The sequence below is a fragment of the Saccoglossus kowalevskii genome, chromosome 2 (assembly GCF_978046115.1).
Source record: "Saccoglossus kowalevskii chromosome 2, keSacKowa6.1, whole genome shotgun sequence".
NCBI lineage: Eukaryota > Metazoa > Hemichordata > Enteropneusta > Harrimaniidae > Saccoglossus > Saccoglossus kowalevskii.
In genome coordinates, this window is record NC_140642.1 from 96,521 (window position 1) to 122,679 (window position 26,159).

The window sequence follows — 26,159 nt, forward strand, 5'->3', positions numbered from 1 at the left end:
GTCTTCTAGGTCGTGTCTTTGTTACGTCTGAGCTTGGTTGCCATTTGGAAATGAGAAAGTTGCATATATTTGTCATCACGTGCACAATATTCACAGCCAAATGTCACCCCAAAGGGCGCTTAGCCCTGTGCTAAGCGTTCGTGCACACTTCATTATCTGGACAGCGTCTTAAAATGGAATCACACATGTTTTCTTAGCATGGGCTAAGGAATTTGACCTCTTAGCCCATGCTAAGAAGCTGTGCCTGAACGAAACTATTAAAGAAAGACATAAAATAGGTGGAGTGTACACATCAACATAATGACAGTTCTGTAGCTCTTAGTTTCATCACAGTTCCTATGATTTTGTGATAGGGTTACCGGTATTTTACATAGAGCTTGAGAATTGTAACTATAGATTCAACACACATAAAAATATCCTTACTTTGTACTTTTGTTGTAGTTGTGGTCGTGGTAGTAGAAATCGTTGTTGGTAGATGGACAATACCAGGTTCTGTTGGCTCTTTGGGTATGGGTTGTTTGCCTTCATGGACGTTTTCATCATTACCTTCTCTAACATCAGTCAAATCACCAGCATGTTTTCCAGCTTGTTCAGCTTTCGTGAACGACCCCGAATCATATACCATGCTAAAATAGCCTTCATGATGTGCAAAGAGGCACTTATTTACCTTGTTGACGACACAGTTGAATAGATAACAATTTTTGTTATTCTGCTCAAACACTGCCATGTCGCAATAGTCACTTTCTACACCAGGATCGCAGAGACACTGTTCCAAGCACTCGTCGGCTGTGTTTACATTTGGTGCACTGATGAATTTCGCGCCAGCTTTCAACGAATCTTTTGTGCGAACAATGGAATCAGTACGTAATTCAAAGTAATCGTGACAATTTAACTCTTCTTTGGGTGTGTCTGGGATTTCGTTTTCATAGACTGCGTGTGCCCAGCCGCGGTCATGGCTTTGACGGCCATTGAAGCCCCCTCCCTTCTTGGGAACAACATACGGCGATGCCACTGTCAGACACCACAACATACATGTGATACATGTAAAATACTTCATGATGGGTCCTACAAAAACATACCAAAGCGCGATTACGTAGTCCAATTACCACACATCCAGTGGTTATATCGCCAAACGCGACCAATACCAGCAGATTTTCGACAACTGGATTGACGTGAGTATCACGGCGAAAAACTGTCCTTCAAAATGGCGACCCAGTAAATGCAGCGCATGCGCAATTTGGTGTAAAAACGTCATCTGTTTCACAGGTCTTTTCCGGTGAAAGTTTCGATTTTGTCCTGCATGAGAATTATTTCTACGCTTTTCTATCGCCGTCTTAGTCCAGCTTACAGCTTCAGGTCGTTTTATAGTTTCATAGCAACCACTGACCCAAAATGTTAGTGTCAGTGCAAAAAAAATAAGAATACAAAATCTCTTACACGTAAACACGAACGACCCCACGGATGTGGGTCGCGGAAGCATATTTAAGAACCATTTAAAATAGTTCGCAAAATAAATAATAATTGAACTATTAAATATTTTTATGACAATAACATGATTTCATGTAAAATTATATAAGTTTGATACGTTGCGAGTCACCGTTATCATACATTAAATATTATAATGCTATGTTAGAATGTGCGGATGAATACAATGTGTAGCGAAATATAGTAGTTTGTTTGCAAATGTCTACCATAACTAACTCGACTACTAGCATGGCGTCGACGCATTCAAGTCAAGTTTCGTTTGAATCGTCTCACAATTTAAATTCGTCAATAGATCGGAAGAGAAATTACGTTCTTACACAGAAATACGACCCCGTATTGACGAGAAGGCGATTACAGATCGAAGAATGGATGGACGAGGAGCTTAGAGAAATATATGAATGTGATGTAAGTTGTGATTTTTCTTATTTTTAAAGTGAAACGACCGCCAACAATAATACCGATTCACGAGTAGTTGTATTTGTTTGACCCTTGTGTTTATATATGTGTCAGATGTAATTTAATTGAAGCTTCTCGCACTGCAACAAACTTGGCTGTACGTGGTCGTGTGGATCATCGTCATTGTGTTTTGGACAGCTGAAGGACACAGCAGTACAATTGTATTCTTCCTGTGTGGATCTAATACATTTATGTTATGCTTTTAAAAACGATTCTGTCGGAATTTACTGTTTATGCTCATGTTGAATCTATTCAAACAGCTGTATCTGTAGTGTCCTCGGTGTTATTTATGGTGCATCTCATAGGTAGTCGATAACCGCACACGGCCCAAACCATGTAATTTGTACAAACGATGCATCGCATGCAACACTGCAGTGCAATGTACTAACAGTCGTCTTCCTTACAAGGTCGCCCCACTTCCTCTCAGCGATGTCGTTTTTCAGTCGTGTTTAATACCAGTGTTGATTTATCATGGAATATAATAATTCTTTGTTAATGGGTAATGTGACATGATGTCAATGTTAACCGTGTGTTGTAATATAAGGCCACAGGTGTCCTAGTAAAATAGAGGCACAGCCTACATGCGCAGTTTTATAATGACAGTGTCTCAGTTTGTGGAGCCTGCAGGACGACTGGTCTGCTCATTTGTAGGCTTTTTGTGTAATGATATACTTCATAAATCTTTCTCAATTCAAAGGAGTAGTTTTTTAAACACAATTACAGCATCCACCCTCTGAAGTCAGAGGGATATTTGATAGCATGGCAACTGTTTTAATTCTAAAGACATGTCACTATGTCCATGTAAGGAGAAGCCATTGTTTACACTCCAGGTAAAAAATGCTTGTAATATACATTATTTCTTTAATTTTGCTCAGCCAATTGGATATTTTGGACTTGTACACACTCACCAACGCCCTTTTACTATGATCGGTTATCGTTGGAGGAAGAAAAAGTTATTCATATGTGTCTGTTAATGTTTTGACAAATGAATACAAAACATTTTTGAGAGGGTGGGGTCACCCATTGCGTCTTACTATACTGTACAAGTACAATGAGAAGATCATGGCCTCTGCCAAAAAGAGGTCCTTGCACCTTGACTAGTCAGCACAAATGTAGCTAGTGAATGCTTTTGAGTCATACTGTATCATGTGGTGACAAATTATGTTGCTTTATAGATGAACCTTGTCATACCTGACACACTGTTGCTATTCATAAAGTATTTACAACTGTTTACATTACTAATGCTTTCCTTATGCAATCTATTATTCTGATGAATTTTGTTCTGTTTGAATTGTTCTGACAGTTCCACAGAAATTATGACTGACTGACTGACTTTTCTCAATAGAAAATTTAGTTTCCTATCTGGGGGTATCCCAAATCGTTTCATTGGGAATATACTCTAAATGACTAAATTTCTGCTGCTAGAAATGTTCAGTATTTCATAATTTGAGTGTTTATAAGGACAAAGATTTTGTGAAAGTCGCTGTAACTCTCACATAGAAACCCAGTGAAAATCACTGACTCTTGCCTTGAACCTGATGTTGTAGGACTCCGTAAATTCACAACAAAGTTAAATCGGTTTACAGTACTTACAGTACATCCCCACAGCTCTATTCTTATGGCCTGATGTCACACTTTTCAAGTTTTGTTATCGCAATGGACAAAAAAATAAGCTTGAATGAAAATGTGAGTCACAGCTTAAATCAGTAAACAAGAATATCAGTAAATCATAACACAAATATTATTTTTTGACTTCAGTATTATAGGCTATGGTTGTAAATATTAGGGCATTCTTTGTGTACATGTATTATTATAATGTACTCACCAGGGCATGTATCCTGTATTTTTTTTACAATAAATTGCTACATCAGCCATTTGTTATGCAAAATAGTGGCAAAATATGTAATGGAAGATTCTCAGGTAATTAGAAACAATAACTGAACTATATAAAATATCTCTGGCCATAGTGGAAACTAAACATTGGGATGATCGCAAACAGCAGCCTGTGTGTGTTACCTCAATACGTACAAATGTAGCTACCGGTACCCAGGATGCAGCATTTCAGTTGTGGCAGTTGTAGTGTTATGATTAGAGCGTTCCTAACAGAAATGGTGTAGTCTATAAGTCCCATAGAAACAATAGCTGCAGAAATCATAGACAATAAAAAAAGTTGTAGAAATTAAGCATGACATTAATGATTTTGCGATGTGGCAACATCAGACCGTGGCTGTCTCTATAAGCTTTGTTACATAGCAATTCCATGCAAATTAGTTGCCTTGTTTGGGCATTTACTGGGGCAGAAATTGAAAATATTTGGAGGCCATTTTGGTAATTGTCATGAATTTCAAGCACTGATACTCTTCATTTGGAATTAATACTAATACTATGTGATACTATAGCAATATCAGAATGGTTTTAATCAGAAGAGCTGTAAAACAAATACCCCCTGCAAGCATTTTTATGTGATAAGATTGGTCATACATAATACATTACTGTTTCACTCAAAAAAATGCTTACTGTGGCCGCAGGTATTATTTTAATTTCCCCTTCATCAACAAAATCGTAATCAAATTAGGTGACTGACACTTATATGTACCATATTGTACGTCTATATAGATAAAATGACAGATACATGTATACCGTATTTCCCTGAGTATACAATGTAAGCCCAGGGGCCTGAACATGTATAATCGGGAAAATTAGGGGGTGGGCTTATACTCGAGGACCACCTCAGAAAAGATAATTTTTTGAAAAATTATCCAAATTATATTGTTCGTTCATGGTCTCGGAGAAATATTACATCTTTTTAGCTCCGCTGTCGACTTTGTCGAGCGGAGCTTATCATATGAGTGATTGTCCGTCGTCGTCGTCGTCCGTGTCAATGTTTTACTTTTTCGACTGCTTCTTGAAAACTACAAGCCTAAATGCTTTGATACTTGGTGTATATGTACCTTGGGTAGACCTCTCTTAGGTTTGTTCATTTCATGTTGATATCTTTAATTCTCTAATTTTGGTGAATATTTTTGTCATTTTTAGTAAAAACTGATATTTTCGACTTCTTGTTAAAAACCGCAATTGCTTTGATATTACATATATAGGTACTACATGTGGACCTCTCTCAGATTTGTTCATTTTGTGATGATATCTTCAATTCTCTAATTTTGGTGAATATTTTTGTCATTTTTGGTAAAAAGTGATATTTTCGACTTCTTGTTGAAAACTGTAAGTCCGATTGCTTTGATATTACATATATAGGTACTACATGTGGACCTCTCTCAGATTTGTTCGTTTTGTGATGATATCTTCAATTCTCTAATTAATTTATTTTGGTGAATATTTTTGTAATTTTTGGTAAAAAGTGATATTTTCGACTTCTTGTTAAAAACTGTAAGTCCGATTGCTTTGATACTATTCATATTGTTCATTTTCTAATGATGTCTTCAGTTCTTTAATTGAAATGTGCATTGCTAACAGCGGAGCTATCTCAGCCGATAGGCTGCTTGTTTGATTTCCACGACTCTTTTTACGATGAAGAAACAAACATGTTCATAAAAATACACACATTTTATTAGCTCCGCTCTCGACTTTGTCGAGCGGAGCTTATCATATGAGTGATTGTCTGTCTCCGTCGTCGTCGTCCGTGTCAATGTTTTACTTTTTCGACTTCTTCTTGAAAACTACAAGCCTAAATGCTTTGATACTTGGTGTATATGTACCTTGGGTAGACCTCTCTTAGGTTTGTTCATTTCATGTTGATATCTTTAATTCTCTAATTTTGGTGAATATTTTTGTCATTTTTGGTAAAAACTGATATTTTCGACTTCTTGTTAAAAACCGCAAGTGCAATTGCTTTGATATTACATATATAGGTACTACATGTGGACCTCTCTCAGATTTGTTAATTTCGTGATGATATCTTCAATTCTCTAATTTTGGTGAATATTTTTGTCATTTTTGGTAAAAACTGATATTTTCGACTTCTTGTTAAAAACCGCAAGTGCAATTGCTTTGATATTACATTTATAGGTACTACATGTGAACCTCTCTCAGATTTGTTCATTTTGTAATGATATCTTTAATTCTCTAATTTTAGTGAATATTTTTGTCATTTTTGGTAAAAACTGATATTTTCGACTTCTTGTTAAAAACCACAAGTGCAATTGCTTTGATATTACATATATAGGTACTACATGTGGACCTCTCTCAGATTTGTTCATTTTGTAATGATATCTTTAATTCTCTAGTTTTGGTGAATATTTTTGTCATTTTTGGTAAAAACTGATATTTTCGACTTCTTGTAAAAAACCGCAAGTGCAAATGCTTTGATATTACATATATAGGTACTACATGTGAACCTCTCTCAGATTTGTTCATTTTGTAATGATATCTTTAATTCTCTATTTTTGGTGAATATTTTTTGTCATTTTTTGGTGAAAAGTGATATTTTCGACTTCTTGTTAAAAACCGCAAGTCCAATTGCTTTGATACTACATATATAGGTACTACATGTGGACCTCTCTCAGATTTGTTTTATCTCGGGTACTAATCATCACATATCAATGAATGTTTATACATGGATGCTGTAGGACAATAGACAGAGTGGATAATTGTGGGTTAAAATCTGTACATATTAATTACCCAATTTGCATAATTAACCAATTTTAAGCTTTCACACTGATATCTAAAGTACTAATTTCCATTTTAATGAAACTTAGTACAAAGATGCTCTAGGACAATGTACAAACCTAATTAGTTTGGGGTAAAACTCTGTTCATATTATTTCCCTAATTAGCATAATAATTCATAATTTTTTGGTTCTAATCACATTTCAATTAAACTTGGTACATAGAGTTTTTGTTATATTGCGCAGACCTCATTAGTTTTACAATCAAATCTGTTCATGTTAATTTTCTGATTTGCATAATTAGTTTTCAGCTAAGTAATTTCAAATTATATTTAATGTGTCTCCAATACTCTCAGCACATGGGAGTTCTTTCTAAGCTTTCTTTGATTATTATTTGAACTTGGCGGCAAGTAACCTTTAGTTTCCCAGTCTATTGTGTCCATTCATAGTCTTAACAATAGGGTGTAAATTGCCATGCGAGCCTACCGCACACGACCGCGGTAAACCGGGGTCATGGAATCTATGCATAAATTTGCATAAAATGCGGTAGACCGGCGAGAACCCACCACCACTGCGATAATGACCGCGGTTAACCGCGAGTTTGATTTCCTACTCTTCCCTTACTTCAGTATTGCAACATCGAGGTTTATCCTGAATAAATAACAGAATAGAAAAGGTGCGAACCATGTTTCGTACGTTCGCCGACTATGTACTCTGAAATTAATGTTTTCTCGTAAAAGCAGGAACCAAACTACCGTACCAATCAGGATTATTATGCAATGAAATACACTTTTTACATGCATATTTGTAATAAATGACGCCCGGTAAAAACACCATGGGCCTATACTCGGGGATGCCCTCAACCTGTTAAATGTCTAAAAATAGAGGGTGGACTTATACTCGGGGAGGAGCTTATGTTCGGAGAAGTACGATATATATATATTGATATTGAATTTTTGACTCCCGTGTGCGAAGCACAAAAAGGGAGTCTTTGCAGTTAGTGTGTCTGTCTTTGTTTGTGTGTGTCTGTTATGATCGATATCTCAAGAACCATACATTGTTTTTTGATGAACCTTTGTGAATAGATGCTCTGGGCCAATGCGCAGATTTGATTAGGTTTTGCTAAAAAATCATGCATATTAATTACCTAATTTGCATGATAATTGGCTGATTTTTAGCTGTTCCATGACTGTTCCACTGATATCTAAAGAACCACTCATTGGATTTTGATGAAACTTGGCACATATATGCTCCAAACTAATGCACAGATTTGATTAGTGTTGGGTAAAAGTACCAGATTTGGTTCAATGTCTACGCCGTTGTATACTGTTTCTGTGCATCCAAATAAGTTGGGTCCGTCATCTCTCGCATTCCTATGCATGTCGCTTCAAAATTAGAAAGAAACATGTCAGCAGTAGAAATAGAACCTCGCGTGTGTCGTCCATTTTTCGTTCGTAAATAGCGGCTTGCCAAAGGATACTGACTGATGGTGCCCCTTAGTCCGTGTTAACGACTGGCCCTCCCTGTGTATGGACGCAATTGGGTCTAGCCGAAATGCAAATATGCTAGATAAGCCTCAATCAGCTCAAATCTTAGCCCCTACTTTGTGTAACGTGAACACAACTATAGATCTTCTAGGACTATGCAGAGACCTAATTTGCATAATTAGTTAATTGTTTCTATGAATGTTCCACTGATGTATAAAAAACCATGAATTGCATTTTAATCAAACTTTTAAAGAGTACTCATCATCACATTTCAATGAATCTAGAACTATGCAGAGACCGAATTAGTTTTTGGTAAATATTTATGCTTATTATTCACCTAATTAACATAATTAATTAACACTGATATCTCAATTACTGATCATCACATTTGAATAAAATTTTGTACATAAATGCTCTAGGACAATAGACAGGCCTGATTAATTTGGGGTTAAAATTTGTTCATATTAATTCACTAATTAGCATAATAATTCATAATTTTTTTTGTTCTGTTCTGTTCATATTAGTTACCTGTTTTACATAATTAGTTTTCAGTTTTTCCATCAATATCTCAGGTACAAGTAATTTTGAATTAATTTTTAATGTGTCTTCAATACTCTCACGGGAGTTCTTTCTAAGCTTGCTTTGATTAAACTTAGTTACCGATATGTGTATGTTTAAGTTTTTGTGAGACTTAGTTATGTTGCTAGTCTACCCACTAACAGTGTCATCCAACTAATACATTTTTTTTTCTTTTTCTTACTTAAAGTTACAGTACTCATTCCGCCCAACCTCCCGCTTTTATCGCTTTTTTTCCGACCGCTTATCGCTTAATTTCCGACCGCTCGCTGCTTTCCGACCGGAAACCGACCGCTTTTTTTCCGCTCGCTCGCGTTCGCTTTTGCTCGCTCGCTCCTGCTATGGCTGGCTTCAGAAACATCGTTCGCTTGCCAACCGACCGCTGCAGCTGGACCGCTGGAGTAACAATGATCGTACATTGTATGTATAAACTTAAGTTTTTATTCGTAATAAATTTAGGTTTTAATGACGATTCAAAACACAACGCCTATTGCTTCTCTGTTTTGGAACAAAGACTCCTTCAAATCACTTGACACATTGTAACGTTTGCTACGCAAGTCGAACTGTGACCTGTATTTACATATTTACGTCCTTGTGAGTGTAGTTCAAGCAGCTACAGTTGTATATAACTGGTCAATCGCGATATGTATTGAGTACAAGTATTTGTGTGTTGTGTGTGTTTCTGTGTGTGATTTTGACTAAATTTATTCGGAACGGCGCTCAAAATAATTTGACACTTTGTTATTTGCGAACGCAACTCACACTATGACCCTTACTCAATTTGCATAAGTAATACAAATGCTGTAGTTCAGAAAATATATTGGTTAACTTTTGCTCGTGTCTGGGTGCGCAAAACAAAACTGCACATATAATTATCGCATAGCTGAATTTCTACAAATCAATTGGACTTAAACTACTAGTATAATGACTGTGACGATTAATCGCTTGTCTGAGTACATGCGGCGACGAATCATTGGATTGGCAGCAGCCGGACGAAAAATGAAAGAGATCTCGGAACAGTTAACTTGTTGAGGAAAACAAAACAAATGCAGCCAGTGATACATTTTGAAAACAAAAATAAAAAATAAACGCAATCAGAGGCGCCGACCACGCGCGTTGGAAATAAATAAAACGTGTTGTGACAGTCTCACCAAACCCTTTCACTCGCGCAATATAATTATGTTATTTCCCAAAGCACTTATATTTTAATACAATGACGAAAAACACCGCAAGAAAAATGTAAATCAGGCTTGTAATTACTAGTAACTCTACTCGAACGCAATGTTGATCACTATAAAAGTGGATAAATTCGAACCGTCATCAAATTCAAAATTCAAGCGATCTCGTTGAATGTCCAAAATAAACTCGATGTTTAGAAAGACAAAAACAACAACATATTAGAGTGCAAAAAAAGTTAGCAGCAAAGAACGAGAAGTGCATGTGGGAAAGCGATGAGTGAACTCGAGGAAAATTATGCTGATGTGAGAACAAGCCATATACCCGCGGAGTACTCGCTAAAACATCGAGAAAATGTGCCATTTCAAAGGGCACCCTTACAAATAATGTCTGCGATTGTGTGAACATGATAACGTGCAAACAAGGAACAGAACTCGTGGTCCACAAGGAAACTTGATGACGCAGTTAGATGTATACAGCTGTTGAAAACAGAGACTCCTTCGATCTCATATAAGCAGGTTCACGTGGATGTATCATTTTCAACTATTACCAACAACGCTATGATAATAAAGACATTGTGAAATTCTTTTGTTTTTATGTAGAAAAATACTGTAATTTTACCAAGTAAAATCATATTTATTAAAATTGTTGTTCATACATGAGTTGTCGAACACACTACATAGTTTGTAATTTCATCCAGCTCCTTTCAGTCACGATTCAAGACAAATAAAGGCACAAATATAGATAATATAGCAAATTATTTTTTTCTGTAATAATCGTGTGTAATCAGTAATTATGAAAAAAAATTATGGGTACATATGGAATACATTTCGTTATGAATTATTCTTAATATCAATTTCTAAATTATTTTGTCAAAATCAGTTTTTTTTCCAGGTTTTTTCCCCCAAAACGAAAGACTTTCATAATGTCGGGATCGAGAAGTTTTTTTATTATTATTATTTATTTGGAACGAAAAGTCTTTATCATAGTGCTTCGCCTCGGTTGACAATGAGCTCTTCGGGTTGCTAAAACTGTATGTCCACCTCTGTTGGGGTGAACATTTGTATTATTATACTGAATAAATCTTAGAACAGAAATGGTGGCACTGAATCATGTCAATCTTCCAGGTCATCGTTAGAAAGATTTTCGGAGGCAAATATAATCTTGAAGGATTGCAGGAAATTGACCCTTACCGATTCATATTTATGAATTAATCGGGATTCAGGTACCATGGTGTTTGTAACAGAAAAAAAAAAGGTTTTCGCGGGGAATTTTTCATGCAAACATTGTGAATGGTTTCCCGACACTGATTCCTTTTTAACTTTCAATTTTTCTAAGACGCGGCAAACCCTGCTCATGACCGGAGACGTCGTCGAGATGCAGGTGCGATTCCTCTTAGCAACGCGTTCTATTTATTTCCAAAGCGTGTGGTCGGCGCCTTTGATTGCGTTTATTTTGTTCTTTTATTCACGTAATCTATCACTGGCAGCGTTTGTTTTGTCGCGTCTCACAACTTAATGTCCAAGCTGACTATGTACAGCTCATGAAAGTATTTCGCCCAGAGTTCGCAAAAAACGGAATACCCTGCAAAATTTGAATCCTTTATTTTATAACGAGACATTGGGCGCAGAAATAAAAACCATAATTGTAATTCAACAAGTTTATGTAACGTGTTAGTCCGCTTGCCAACCGCCTTGTTAAAAAATGCGATCTCCATTGATGTCGGCTTCGACAACTTCGGACAAATAAGATGGGCGCTGGCCGACATTACATTTGCAAGTATTGTATTTGTTTGACAAATTGTACACTACGGTCATTCTATAACAATCGATCAGTCATTTTTTTCACAGTCTTACTATTCCTGCAGATATTCTTCAATTGTTATAGGTGCCACGGATTTTAACATAACTACAACTTGACCCGTGTTAAACCCAAACCATGCGTGCATGACAACCGTCACCCTACACACGGTTACTCAACGAATACCGTACTCTACAGTAGACATTTTTTGTCCTCCACCAAAAATAGAATGGTTTTATTTCATATTAGTTGTGTCTGTGTCAGTGTCGTATTTGATTTCACATGTTTGGTTCGATCTTGTTTATGGTGGACATTATTACTACGCGTATGTATTATTACCAATTTTATATGGCCGTGTGATCCACCGTATTTTTTCAACGGTCGTTCTATAAATTTCTGATTGTATTTATTCTTATTTTAACATCATAAAAACAAAAATGATACACTTGTACATGAAACAGTAGGTAGTGAACTGTAAATGCGGGCGGTTGCGCTGTCAGGCGAGCGAGCGAGCGGATACTTCCGGATTTGCGCGGTCTGAAAAAAAGCGGAAATTGCGCGGTCGAATTGAACAAAGCGAGCGAAAAAAAAGCGATCGAAATCCGGAAGCGGGCGGGAAGTTGGGCGAAATGAGTACTGTAGTATCTTCTATATTAGCTCCGCTGTCGACTTTGTTATTGTCCGTCGGCGACCGTGTCAACTTTTTACTTTTTCGACTTCTTCTTGAAAACTACAAGCCTGAATACTTGGATACTTGACCATATGTACCTTGGGTATACATGTACCTCTCTTAGATTTGTTCATTTCGTGATTATATCTTCAATTCTCTAATTTTGGTGAATATTTTTGTCATTTTTGGTAAAAAGTGATATTTTCAAATTCTTGTTGAAAACAGCAATTCCGATTGCTTTGATACTATACATATTGTTTTATCATTTTCTAATGTATCATTTTCTAATGATATCTTCAGTTCTTTAATTGAAATGTGCATTGTGGAGCTATCTCAGCCGACAAGTTGCTTGTTAGATTTATATCCTGACAACTCGCCCCTACTTATCCAGATCCTGGATACCTAATTGTTTATTGCTTGTATAACACTGTTTAAACTGCTTTTATTACATGTGAGACACATTTTTGTAGATTTCTCTGCGGTCCTTTGAAAATCAACATTAACAAAGTTCAGAGTACCTCAGCTGTAATGGGTTGGGGAAAGTGGGAGGACGGTAGTAATGAACCAATGTATTTAGTGAGTTCTTTTGATTGTGCTCTTAATATAATATTAAATAGAGTGAACTCTGAGTCTGCTGTTTTGTTTCCGAGGCAGGTGGCTACCATTATCCGTCACTAGTATGCTATGCAGAAAGCAATGGTAGATGGGTATGTTTCATTGTAGCGTAATCACATGCTTTACACTGAAATTATGGCTAATTTTTTTTGGTCCAATGTACAACTTGTATCATCAATCTGATTACAATAGCACCTCTGTGACATTACAAGCATATTTCTTGATTGAGTTGTTTATTACAAATATTTGAGTCACTAAACTATATAGCAATAAGTACATTTTACCTACAATGATAGCAAAGACAATTGAGACAAAGTTCAAGGCCCTAAACAATTCTGAATCTTTTATTTCATATTTAGATATTTTGATTATTGGCGATCCGCTTCGCTAGGATTGCCCTTATAATCATTTTTGTCGTTTTGTGTGTGTGTCTGTGTGTGTACATTTCCAGTGTTTTCACATATGATTTCTTCTGTGATTTTTTTGGCTTGGCCGATTTCGTTCAAACTTGGCAGGTAGGTCACACCTTCACCCTAGTTATTAGGAAAAATCTGCAAAAAATTTTGGCCCACCGTTGCCATAGCAACAGCAAAAAAACTGATTTTTGTATAGCTTCGCGCCAAATGTATCTCCTCCTACAAATTTGGGATAAAACACTTCAGACATAGCTCATTCTACTCAGCTTGAGTGTGGGCACAAAGTTACCATTTGAATTTTTGATATCTGTTTTCATTACCGAGAAATTTGACCCTAAAGTTGGGGTAACTTTTCACCAGCAACGGCTTTTAACTCCTCTGTGATTGTTTCCGCTCGGCCGGTTTTGTTCATACTTCACAGGTAGGTCGTGCCGTCACTAATTGGAAAACAATCCTGGCCCACCATTGCCATTGCAACATCCAAAAACTGATTTTTGAATACTTTCGCCCCAAATGTATTACCTCCTACCAGTTTTATCGGTGTCGCTGAGTGTATATGATAAAGGGAAGTTGTGTAACCAAATTTGCCAAGTTCGCAGTTTTTCGCCAATAAAAAAATAACTAAGGCAACAACTCACGGTTTTTCAGCATTTTTGTAATAAAGACATTATTCTCCATCAATAATCCGCCCAAAACAGGAACATTTCTACTAATTCTTGTGTTTTTTCGACGTTTTTCGAAAAACCTGCGATTAGGCTGTGAAAGTAGAACATTCCGGAGGGGGCGAAATGGAAGAGCCATATTTAACGCGTAAAAATAGAACGCGTATTTTGACCTCTATGCGGTCGTCGCCAAAGAGCCCCGCGTCCATCGCCTGGCAATGCTCTAAAATTGACTAAAATTTGGACAGTACTGTCAGTCACGAAAATTGATGAATAAATTAATACACATAAAATATGAATCACGGGCTAATTCAATGGTCACCGAACACTCCACTGTGGCAAGATAGTAGCGTACTGTATATTTGACCCAGATTTGACAAGCGTGGTACAGTTTTTTGCGCGTGTTCGTAATAACGCGCACAAAGGATTGTGGGGCAGAGTCCTTTATTTGCTGGCATTCTTGACTTTTGACTGCAGTTCTTTTTTATATTTTAGAGTAAATGCTTTTGATATGCTCTTAGGTTTCTTAATATCTGTCTGAAATTCTGGACTGTGGTCATATTTTTCGATTAGAGGTCGTATATTTAAATAACTCACCGTGACTAATGTTTTGCATTATGAAGTATATTATTATGAAGGTCAACACACTGTACTCTAGGTAAATATTTACCATCTTGTTATTTCATTATTTCGCTTTCCAGCATTTACAGGAAACGCTTCATTCTAGAAAATGCTATCGCAAAACGGTTGGAAATAATAAATGTAACAGCAGAATACGTCCTAGCACAGTCACTCGACTAGGAGAGTGATTGTGGTCCTAGTAATAAACTAAGTGACTTCCAAAAACTGAATGGTGTTTGCGAATTTCGTATTAGTTATAAACCGACGTTAGCTTCACGTTTATGTCACACCATGGAAACAGCCAAAAACATGGTGCTTGTTTTTGAGCGGAGCGGAGCGGATCGCCAACCAGCCTACCGGCTTGTTTTTTAATACAGTCATGCTCACTGTTCAGTTTTTAAAATTCAAATAAATAGATCAGAATTAAAGTTTGTTCTTTAATGACGTTGTTGTGCTGACCTGATTTCCATCGATAGTCATTTATAACTCAACATCATTTTCTGCCCTTTTGATACAGTTTAATGCAATGTAATTATTAATTTCTTTGTCTTGAAAATCTGGCCTTGTGAATTTGATAGTTAATTAATTAGGGATTTTTTTTTTGTCACATGTTAAATCAAAATGAACTTTTCATAAAATCCATAGCTACATCTAATTATTCTATGAAAATTTCGTAGCTGTATCATAAATAGAACATGCTTAAAACTACATCTTTAAAGTTGTACATGTATGTGTGTTAAGCTGAAAGCTTTGAAAATGAAAGTTAAATTCTGCGAAGTATATGCAATCATTGTTGGTTTATAAAGAAATATCTAGAAAATAAAAATTCAGTCAGTGAAGGAGTAATGTCATTAGAGGTTAGAATATTTTGCCTATACAGACTGAAATGAGACAATATGCAAATTAGCTACTTAATAGAGAGAAACAAATATTTTCACAAAAAATGTGCACATATTATTACAGTATTATTTACATACATGTACAAACTGAATTTACAATGTAAAAATTATTAGAGTCTGTGAGAGAATAGTCAAAGATCGTTTCAATTGTACGCAAACTCTTGATGCAAAAGGAATTTCCACCATGATGTGTTTTTTTGACTCCCATGTGCGAAGCACAAAATGGGAGTCTTTGCAGTTAGTGTGTCTGTATGTGTGTGTGTATGTGTGTATGTGTGTGTGTATGTGTGTATGTGTGTATGTGTGTCCGACTGTTCCACTGCTATCTCAAGAACCATACATCGGTTTTTGATGAAACTTGGTGCATAGATGCTCTGGGCCAATGCGCAGATTTGATTAGGTTTTGGTAAAAATCCATGCTCGTTAATTACCTAATTTGCATGATAATTAGCTAATTTTTAGCTATTCTATGACTGTTCCACTGATATCTAAAGAACCACTCATTGGATTTTGATGAAACTTGGTACATAGATGCTCTGAACATATGCGCAGATTTGATTAATTTTTGGTAAAAATCCGTGCATATTAATTACCTAATTTGCATGATAATTAGCTATTTTTTAGTGGTTCCATGACTGTTCCACTGATATCTAAACAACCACTCATTTTATTTTGATGAAACTTGGTACATAGATGCTCTGAACTAATGCTAGGTTTTGATTAGTTTTTGGTAATAATCCGTGGATACTAATTACCTAATTTGCATAATGATTAGTCAATTTTCGGTTTTTCCACTGATATCTCAAGTACTAATCATCACATTTCAATGAAACTTGGTACATAGATGTCATACGACACTGCACAGACCTGATAGTTTTTATGGTAATATCAGTACATATTAATTACCTAATTTGCATAATTAATTAATTTTCAGCATTTGATATAAGTAGTTAGCATTACATTTCAATGAAACTTGGTACTTACATACTCACGGACTATGCAGAGATTGATTGTTTTTGATAAATATTTGTGCATATTAATCACCTAATTTGCATAATTAGTTAATTTTCAGCTTTTCCACGGGTATCTCAAGTACTAATCATCGCATTTCAATGAAACTTGGTACATAGATCCTTTAGGACTATGTAGAGACCTGATTAGTTTTAGGGTAAATAATTGTGCATATTAATTACCTAATTTGCATAATTAATTTTCAGCTTTTCTACTGATATCTAAAGTACTAATCATCACATTTCAATGAATCTAGAATTATGCAGACCCAATTAGTTTCCGGTAAATATTTGTGCATATTAATCACCTAATTTGCATAATTAACCAACTTTCACACTGATATCTCAGGTACTATACATCACATATCAATGAATGTACATGGATGCTGTAGGACAATAGACAGACCTGAATAATTGTGGGTTAAAATCTGTACATATTAATTACCTAATTTGCATAATTAACCAATTTTAAGCTTTCACACTGATATCTAAAGTACCGTAAAAACTCCAATATTTCGGCCGGGTTTAAATAATTGGTGTTAGAAATGTGACGTGTTTTTAGAGTCAAAATTAAGGTGCATTTTCGGACGGTCGAATTTTTCAGAATAGAAATCAGCAAATGAAAAAATGGGGATGATAGACAGTGTGCTTCATTAGTTTTTAAAAAATGCAATGTCCGTCAATTGACGTAAACTTCCTCATGTTTCACGGTAAAAGCAAAGGTCGTGGCCGAGTTGTAACTCAAAATCTAAACAAAGTCATCAATCAGTGAGTATTATGACAAGCAAAACAAAACATCAAGACACGGAGAAGAGGTCAGCACAAAACTAATAGGTCAAAAGACAAAGCTGTCTCGCACTACCTAGGAAAACTTGCGAATGTTCGAAGTACAGGTACCCATTGGACAAAAGATACATGGAAGTTTAGCAAACTATCTCCCCGACCCAGTGCAATGTATCCGGTTAGAATCAAAGCTCACGTGTCCGTTATTTGAGGGACCAAATTCTGCCGTAAATTCGCCCTTGGATTAAAAAATAAAATGGGATTTAAGAAAATAAAATGGGACTTTTAAGGTGTATTTTGGCGTCATTTTTCGGACATTTCAATCAATTCTGCCGGCTAAAATAGAGTCTAAGTTTTACCGTAGTCATTGACGTCTGTCTATTCAAGAGTACACGTGTATGATTTTTATCGTGACTAGCGTGAGCGGGTAAGCTTCCTTTCGAGAATGAGCTGTTATCACTGTGAACAATGTTAAATTATTCTTCAGATGACCAGTTTATTTTTTAAAAACAACTAATTTTTTTATTTAAAAAAAATCATGCCGTTTTCGCATCAAAATCCAAGCCAAAATATCGTACTACAACATCAATCTCTTCCGCATTGCGTTCAATAACATTAACATATTTAAATAAGCTATGGTAATTTGAACACGTTGGCATCATCCAGCTTTTTGATTGGTTAATTAGCGATTTGACCTAAGAGAACATGGCGGATATCCTACAGCATCAAACGTTTATACGAGACTGGAATCATTCGCTTACGATGAAACTAAGTTGACTTTTATTTGTATTTCATAACCATTCAACAAATTTATTTTGTGTACATTATTATAATCACTACTGAGTACAGTAATAATCAACAATTCAGAAACGCAGCATGCCGAGATTTTTGTGTTCGTTTTTATTTGAAACTTCGTTTATTTAGAATCTATTTTCGTTACCAATAAAATAAAAATCTCTCAGTCAATCAGAAACCCGGATTTATGCCTTCGAGGAAGGTCCCGTTTGAACGCTCACATCGGGTTTTTTTTCGTTTGGGGGAAAACTAAAACTGGTCGCAATTTTCGAATAAGAATGAGTCGGCAATTTTTAGTGGAGTCGAAAATTTGGAGGTAAATAAAACACCGAAACCCGGCAAATAAATAGGCGGCTGTATTTTTAGAGGGGTCGAAATTTTGGAGTTTTCACGGTACTAATTATTCCATTTCAATGAAACTTAGTACAAAGATGCTCTAGGACAATGTACAAACCTAATTAGTTTGGGGTAAAAATCTGTTCATATTAATTCCCTAATAAGCATAATAATTCATAATTTTTTGGTTCTAATCACATTTCAATTAAACTTGGAGACATAGATTTTCTGTTACATTGCGCAGACCTCATTAGTTTTACACTCAAATCTGGTCATATTAATTTTCTGATTTGCATAATTAGTTTTCAGCTAAGTAATTTTGAATTATATTTAATGTGTCTCCAATACTCTCAGCACATGGGAGTTCTTTCTAAGCTTTCTTTGATTTATACATGATTTGACCTGATAGGTTAAGTCTGTCATTAACCAATCAAAGTGATATGTCATATTTAAATTTATGAATATTGATGATGAGCAATGCGGAACTGAATACTACAATGTTAATTAAAATATGATACTGATTTTGGAAAAGTGAAACCATATCCAATGACTGCATGTAGGTTTCATGACCTTACAGTCACATTTATGACATTTCATAAGCTACCTGCTTGCAATCCCTCAAAGGGATATGGATTATTAATTTTTTTGCTGAAAAGAGTTTTTGGGTTATTGTATGGAATTTATTTTCACTGATTTTTTTGAGTTGAATGTAAAATGTAGGAAAAAAGTTATAATCGCTAGGTTTACCTTTTCACTGAATCATTCCTTCAGCGAGAATTAAATAACAGAACAGAACAGAAATAGTGAACCGTTTTGCATTGTACGCCATGCATTGTGACATTTATACAAGTTTTGCAGCCCTTGTCAGAGCCACCACACACTCCAAAAAGAAGATCTACTATACCAATGATAATTTTCATGCAATGAAACACACTTTTTATACAATTATTTTAATAAACAATAATAAAACCCAGTGTCAATGTCTTGATTAAAAAACTGGGGGATGTCCTCAACATGTTAAATTTCTATAAATGGGGGGGGGGCTTATGACCGGGTCGATTGACTATTACCCTCAACATTTCTTAGCTTTCTGATTGCTGAAATTGTGTCAGAAGAATTTATATTTTTTCTAATATGCAAAAGTTCTGTATTGGTGCAATTTACTTCATGATCTTTTGTATTTAATTTTAGTTACACAATCTGCTAGTACATGTATGTTGTTGTTTTACTGACATTTGTATGTTGCATGGTACCCATATTGACTACTATTAATGACTGTGACACTTTATTTGTAACTGACTTTTTCTTGTGACAAATTACATGTATAAATATAAGCTTGCTTTCCATGACTTTTAAACATGTGTGTCGGTGTTGAGTTATCTTAATTTACATGTAGTCCAAAATTAATAATAATAATAATAATAAAAATCCTTATTGATAAACATATCCTTAATTGAGATATTGTTCGTGATACAATAAAGTTAAATATTGTAAGTTAAAAATAGAAAAATAAAAAAATTAGAGCAAAAACAAAAGACAACAACAAAAACACAAAACAAAGCAAAAACATTATGTTTATGAGGCAGCTGGTAATTTAGATTTAATGTAGTTTTCTCTCTTTAATAAGGCTTGGTATACAAATTTGGCTAAATTAATTAACATGTTTTTGTCTTTCGTTTTAAGTATATTTACTAGTTTTTCTTCTTTGTTTTGATTGGTCGGTGTCGCAAAAAATTTGTTTAGGCCGTCTTGTCTTATAGTGTGAACATGTTAGGAGGAAATGTTTTTCATCCTCCATCTCTCCATTCTGGCAAATTTGACATTTTCAATCTTGTAAGGCGTGGTTTGTGTATCTGCCTTTCTCAATTTGTAGAGTATGTGCACTATTCCTTAATTTTGTCAATGCTGACCTATGAAATGGATTTTTGACTATTTTAAGGTAGCGAGAAGGGTTTTGTGACGTTTTTAAATAAAACATTCTCTGTCTGTGGTCTCGTTCAGACCAGTAATTTAGGTTATATATATATCAAAAGACTAAGTATAGAGGTGCAAGTTCGCACAAACTGGACAGTCATTGTTTACATAATTATCACGTGACATCAAAAATGGCGAACCTTGTAAAAATGACTAAGTCCTCTATTGCGAGAGAACACTGCGGAATTTCCTGGCGAAATTTACGTCATACATTGTCCGTAATCAAGTCCATTGAAATGCGTCTCCGATAATCAAAAGACCTGTTATTCTGATTTCTATGCAGGTTTGTATTTTTGTCCTCAAATTATATCATACTTAGCACCTTTAACAGACTATTATTCTGTGACAAAGTATTTTCTTTAAAAACCCAGACATATTTCGCACCATCATTATCTTTTGAACGATAACTGCGAGTTTGAATGTCCTAGTCCGAACGCACTTGATTTGGCGGCGGCCCCAATGAGTCGTACTCGATCAAAACTTCAACTCGAGAAAAACGCGTTAATAAAACACTGTAGATTTGCTGCATTATTATAAATATACACTAAAAATGGCCAAACATATTAACCACTGATATCATAGAACTCATAAAGAGTGTCAGATAATGAATAATTTCAAGCTCGAGCGTGAAAAATGAAGAAAACTGCTGGCATTTGAGTCCGTACTCCAGGAATGTTCGGGTTTTCCATTGTTATGCAAACGAACAACGAGGGATAATCCTCTGACAAACATTACTGTCCCACTGTACACGCTGACAGTTTACAAACAAGCTAATCCTTCAAGTGTCTCTGATAAGACAACTAATAAAACGGTTTTCATTGGTGAAACAAAATGGCCGATGTTTGAAAAAAAATTGCTGTGTCAGAGTGCGACACTGAGTGGCAGATTTTTCTTTGCCTCGTCTGTCAACGCTTTGTTTCTTTTCTTCGCCATTGCGTTAGAAAAAAATTGTATTAGTAAAATAGAATATTGACTTGGAAAATAAAACGATTTAAAAGAAATTTGTGCAAAGTTACAGTACTCCTTTCGCACAACCTCCCACCCGCTTCCGCTTTCCAATCACCTTTTTCTCTCGCCTTTGCGACCGCTTGTTGAACTCGACCGGGCAATTTCCGCTTTATTTTTGACCGCGCAAACCGCGAAATATGACCGCCTACCTGCTCGCTCGCGCGCATTTAAAATTCGGACTAACAGAATAATTTCCGAGGTTCACATTGTCTTATAATTGTCTTTCTGGTTTTTATAGATGTTGAACAGCTGACAAAAGTTCAAATACTTTTTGTTTTAACTATCTATAATTATATGCACGCAACCTGACCCTTTGACCTCGATTTGGCTTGGACTGAATATTTTATTTTAAATAATATTCTGACGTGAAATACAAAATCATTTCGATTGTTTGTTTGGAATGTCGATCCCCGTTGGTTTCTCCATACTGTGTTCAGGTAGGGTGTCGATCAACACCGTGACAATCAGCCGAGAGAAGACAAACATTGACCGTAATTCATGGGGATCATGTCCGTAATTTGTGGGCTGAAACCCCAAATAATTAAACAAGTATTTAATATTATTTTAATATATATTTAATTTTACATCGCAAAACTAAACCATGCCCAAAACAGAGCTAGAGTTATTCGCGGTGAAACAACCGAATTGAAGACGATGCAACTTCAACTAGCCATTTCTTACCTTGAAATAAAAAAAAATAAAAATTCGAAGAGCATCATGGAAAATATTAATAATAATCCTTATCAATCGTTTGCTTTATTTTATTCGAATCCATGAAATTCACGATTTTTTTTACATTTGTTGGCAACTTCCGCGCTAAAAAAAATTGAAAATGTGGGTATGGTTATCTTGCGAAGTCCTGTTGATAATACGGACAAATATGGTTCTGTGACTCAGGTCGTGCTCCGATCAGGTTGACTCTCAGGCAATCAATGATGTTGTAACAAAGCATATTTGACGCTAATTGAAGCGTCGTCGTACCATCCAATCTCCGGCGTCGATTCACGTAGTTTTTCGTGCTGTGACAGGCTTCAAAATTATTCGCTGAAAAACATATATTTTGACAAACTGATGGAATTTGACCTTAGTTCAAAAAGAAAATACTAGGCTAAGATACATTAGAGTTCACGTGAATCAGTTTTCTCTGCAAGTTGTGAAATAAAGTAAACCAGAGTAGGGTCGATGATTTTCAGCCTTGAAGGACTTCTGTGTGAATCCTGAGTTTCGAATTGTTCATCGACTGGCCACCAAATAGTTATGACTATAACTAAATTTGACACTTTTTTCTTTTAAGTCCAATAAATTATTCATACATGCTAAGCTCTGTTCGATTTTTTCAAGGCATATGGCTGTTTTTAGTTGAAAATATTTGTTTTGGGAACACTTTTACGGTACATAGACCGAACTCATTCAATGATCGTGACTTAATTTTAAAAATTGCATGTCAAATTTTACCAGACGTGGACCGATGTGGATTTGGTATCGTTATTTTTGGAATTAATCACTAACATTTCCTCGTTTCTCTGCTCTGTCAAAAGGAGTTACCTAGGCTTTTTTCACGTAACTGTCTCATTAAAATAAAAAAAAAAATATTACAACTAGAACAAGCACCCAAAACACGTAACAAGAGGTCCCAGTTCAGTTGTATTCACGATACAAGTGTAATACAACTATTAGTCTAAGATTTGAAGTGTCGTTCAGAATGTAATAATAAATACTAGTTGTATGTTCACACTTTACTATCAAAACCACCATTTCCGACCACCCATGTGTCAGTGATCAGTGTTTGGGCGAGCGGTCAATGTTTTCAATGAGCGAGCGAGCGAAAAAAAAAAACGCGATTAAAATGCGGTCGGTTTCCGGTCGGACAAGACCGCGTGGTCAGAAATTAAGCGATAAGCGGTCGATGTAAAAGTGGAAGGTTGGGCGAAATGAGTACTGTATAACCATGTTTCTCCGACGAAGTCTCGACTGACAATGATGCTGACAATAGACGTTAGATAAACAAGCATTGTTTGCAACTGGAAGCTTATCACCCGTTATATCAGAATCGTCAACAACAGAGTATACAGATAAGATGTTATCATTTAAACCCTTAATTCAAAGATAAACATTATGCAAATATCCACGAAACGCCAGTTGTAGTCTTTTCTGCTAATTTGAGCAACGTTATTTCGCAATTTCGATCTTTTGTAAACCTGGGGTGATGTATCAAGGTCTAAAGTAACCGTTTTATCAATTTTTGAAAAATCAAGAAAAAAGTGAAAATTTCCCTTTCTCTTTAATGCATAGTAAGTGTGTAGTTTGTTTCTATGGTTGCCTCCCTTTTTGTCATCGAATTGTTTGATGCTTGACACCCAGTTTGGTGTGCCAGTTTTGTCTAGTTCGATACCTAGTCTATATGCCTCATTTAGAAAAGTGTGTTCTGGCTTCTGTGATACAGTGACCCCTCGCTAAGTCACGCCTCGGTAAGTCGCGATTCGGCTAAGTCGCGAGTACTTTGATGGCTCCCAAAATTTCTATTGTGTTTTGACAGCAGTTTTGAAGTACAAAGACTAATGTTTCGCTGCATAGTGTTTTTAACCAACCGTTAAAAAGACAACTTAACACCTATTGTCCGTCAATTGCTTAGATTCAATGGGTGACGGCGGCCTTACTCAAGGTGTCAACAGGGGTGTCGAGTAGTGACCGTAAGTGCTTCTCGGCCGGTCCCATTTTGGTATACCTCTATAAAACTCGCTACAATGAGTTGAATTCATTATCTGATCTCTATTTCTCAACTGAGCAGCATGTCAAAGCGAAAGCTATCCAGTCTGTTTGTATGCCATAAACCCAAAGCGATCAACCGTGTCAAGAAGAGGTGAAACCAAGTTAAGGGTTGCACGTGATCTAGCAGTGGGTAAAAAATGAAGAGTAAATTTGTTTTCAAAGTTTACCAAGAGGCGGGACTGAACAGAAAAATGTGCGAAATTGTCCGACAATGGTGACATCGATAAAGCTGTTTACATTTCTTCAGGAACGATCTGCCGGAACTCCACTCTCTGGTCCCATCACCCAATGCAAAGCACGCAACTCGAATTTGAGGCCAGTTCAGGGTGGTTCTAGCGATGGCAAAGAAGACATGCTATACACGCAGTCTCAATCCAAGGCGAAGCTCGATCTGCGAACATGGGCGCTGTCAGAATTTTTCCCAAAAAACTGAGAGAAATTATCTATGAAGGTGGTTAATTTGACGAACAAGTTTATAATTGCGATGAGACTGGTTCATTTTGGAAGCTGTTACCGTCGAAGTCGCAAGCAAAAGCAAATGACCCACATACTATCGGACACAAACAAAATAAACAACGCATCACTGAAGTGTTTACAGCAAACATATTCATGATTTTATTCAAATACTGCCTAACACATATGATGATACATCAATTAACTAAACTGAGGGTTTATATGTGCTTTTTATATGTTTTTCAATGCATGACCCCCCCCCCCCCTCTTTCACGAGGTCCCTCGGTAAGTCACGGCCCTCGATAAGTTGCGGTTTTTGCTTGGATCCCGACACCCGAGACTTAGCGAGGGGCCACTGTATTTTTATCCAATATTTTACCATCTGAATTGTACTAGTAACAATGAGAGGGTACCGACCCAACTCCATCAGGCATGCTATGTTAGATGATTTGCAATTTACTTTTAAGAAAAATTTGCAAAATTTAATGTGAATTTTTTTTTGCTGGGTTGAAAATATTTTGTTTTGATTTAATATTGTCACTTGACCAGATCTCAGTGCAATACAGTAAAACTGGTTTAATAATAGAGTCAAACATTTTTAGATATGTTTTAACGGGGATATTTATGTCACTGTGTAATAGTTGTTTTACTTTAAAACATGCTTTCAAAGCCCTATTTGCTAAATCATCTTGTGCTTTATGGAGCTTGCCTGAACTACTTAATTTGACTCCCAGGTAGGAATAATTACAAACTGTTTCAAGTTCAACATTATTAATATGAAATTTATGCTTGGTGAGTTTTTTTCCTGTTTTATTGAATATAAAGAAGAATTAAAAAGAATAAAATCTGTTATTTGTGATCAAATGCTTCACCATTATCTCATCGTAAGATAGGATTTGTTGCATTATGAAAACACACCAAACAAACTAATAATTGATATATCAGTTGACAGGCTTTTCAGCCAATGGGCCATTCCAGTTTATATCTGCACCCCACCGCCCACCGCCGTGTTGATGTGGTCTTATTTCCAGCACTGTATGATGGGGAAAATACCCCGGAATTCCAACTGTATATGGAGAAACAGAATCTGGAAATCCAGATGAGTATGAAAAAAAAAAATCCTGGAAATCCAGGCAGTTATGGCTTCTAAAATAAAATATGGCCTAGTTTATCTCGCCACATACCGGTTGATGAGGTTGGATTTCCAATTGTATGACTAAAAAAACTTGGAATTCTGACTGTAAGGTAAAAAAATTGGGCCAGTATGAAATAGTTATTACTGAAATTAGATAAGTATTGTGGCACGTATGAGCTCATCAACACCGTGAATCAGGACTAGTTTGGATTTGGGGGGGGGGGTGCAGATATAAACTGGAATGGCCCAATGTTAGTTCTTTATTTGTTTCTGTTATGACAAAGTAGATAGGCAACAGTCAAGAAAGTCAACAAAGTTAGAAGTCTGAATATAAATGTCGATCACATAAATGTTTAATTCGTTTAACGACTAAAGGATCATTCTCTGATATGTGTTGTGTAACTAGGCA

The 26,159-nt window shown here is 35.9% G+C and overlaps 2 protein-coding genes across 2 annotated transcripts in view; one reads left to right on the forward strand and one right to left on the reverse strand.

Annotated features, from left to right (window-relative positions):
• LOC102804402 (uncharacterized) overlaps window positions 1–1,452 on the reverse strand; it is a 44,350-nt gene extending 42,898 nt beyond the window's left edge. The window contains exon 1 of the mRNA XM_085507645.1: window positions 424–1,452. Coding sequence (XP_085363771.1) covers window positions 424–1,057 — 634 coding nt within the window. The 5' untranslated portion in view covers window positions 1,058–1,452. The remainder of the gene's footprint in view (window positions 1–423) is intronic.
• A 212-nt stretch (window positions 1,453–1,664) lies between these two features.
• LOC102805958 (protein phosphatase 1 regulatory subunit 14C-like) overlaps window positions 1,665–26,159 on the forward strand; it is a 56,844-nt gene continuing 32,349 nt past the window's right edge. Inside the window, exon 1 of the mRNA XM_085507648.1 lies at window positions 1,665–1,890. Within this exon, the coding sequence (XP_085363774.1) occupies window positions 1,684–1,890 (207 nt within the window). The 5' untranslated portion in view covers window positions 1,665–1,683. The remainder of the gene's footprint in view (window positions 1,891–26,159) is intronic.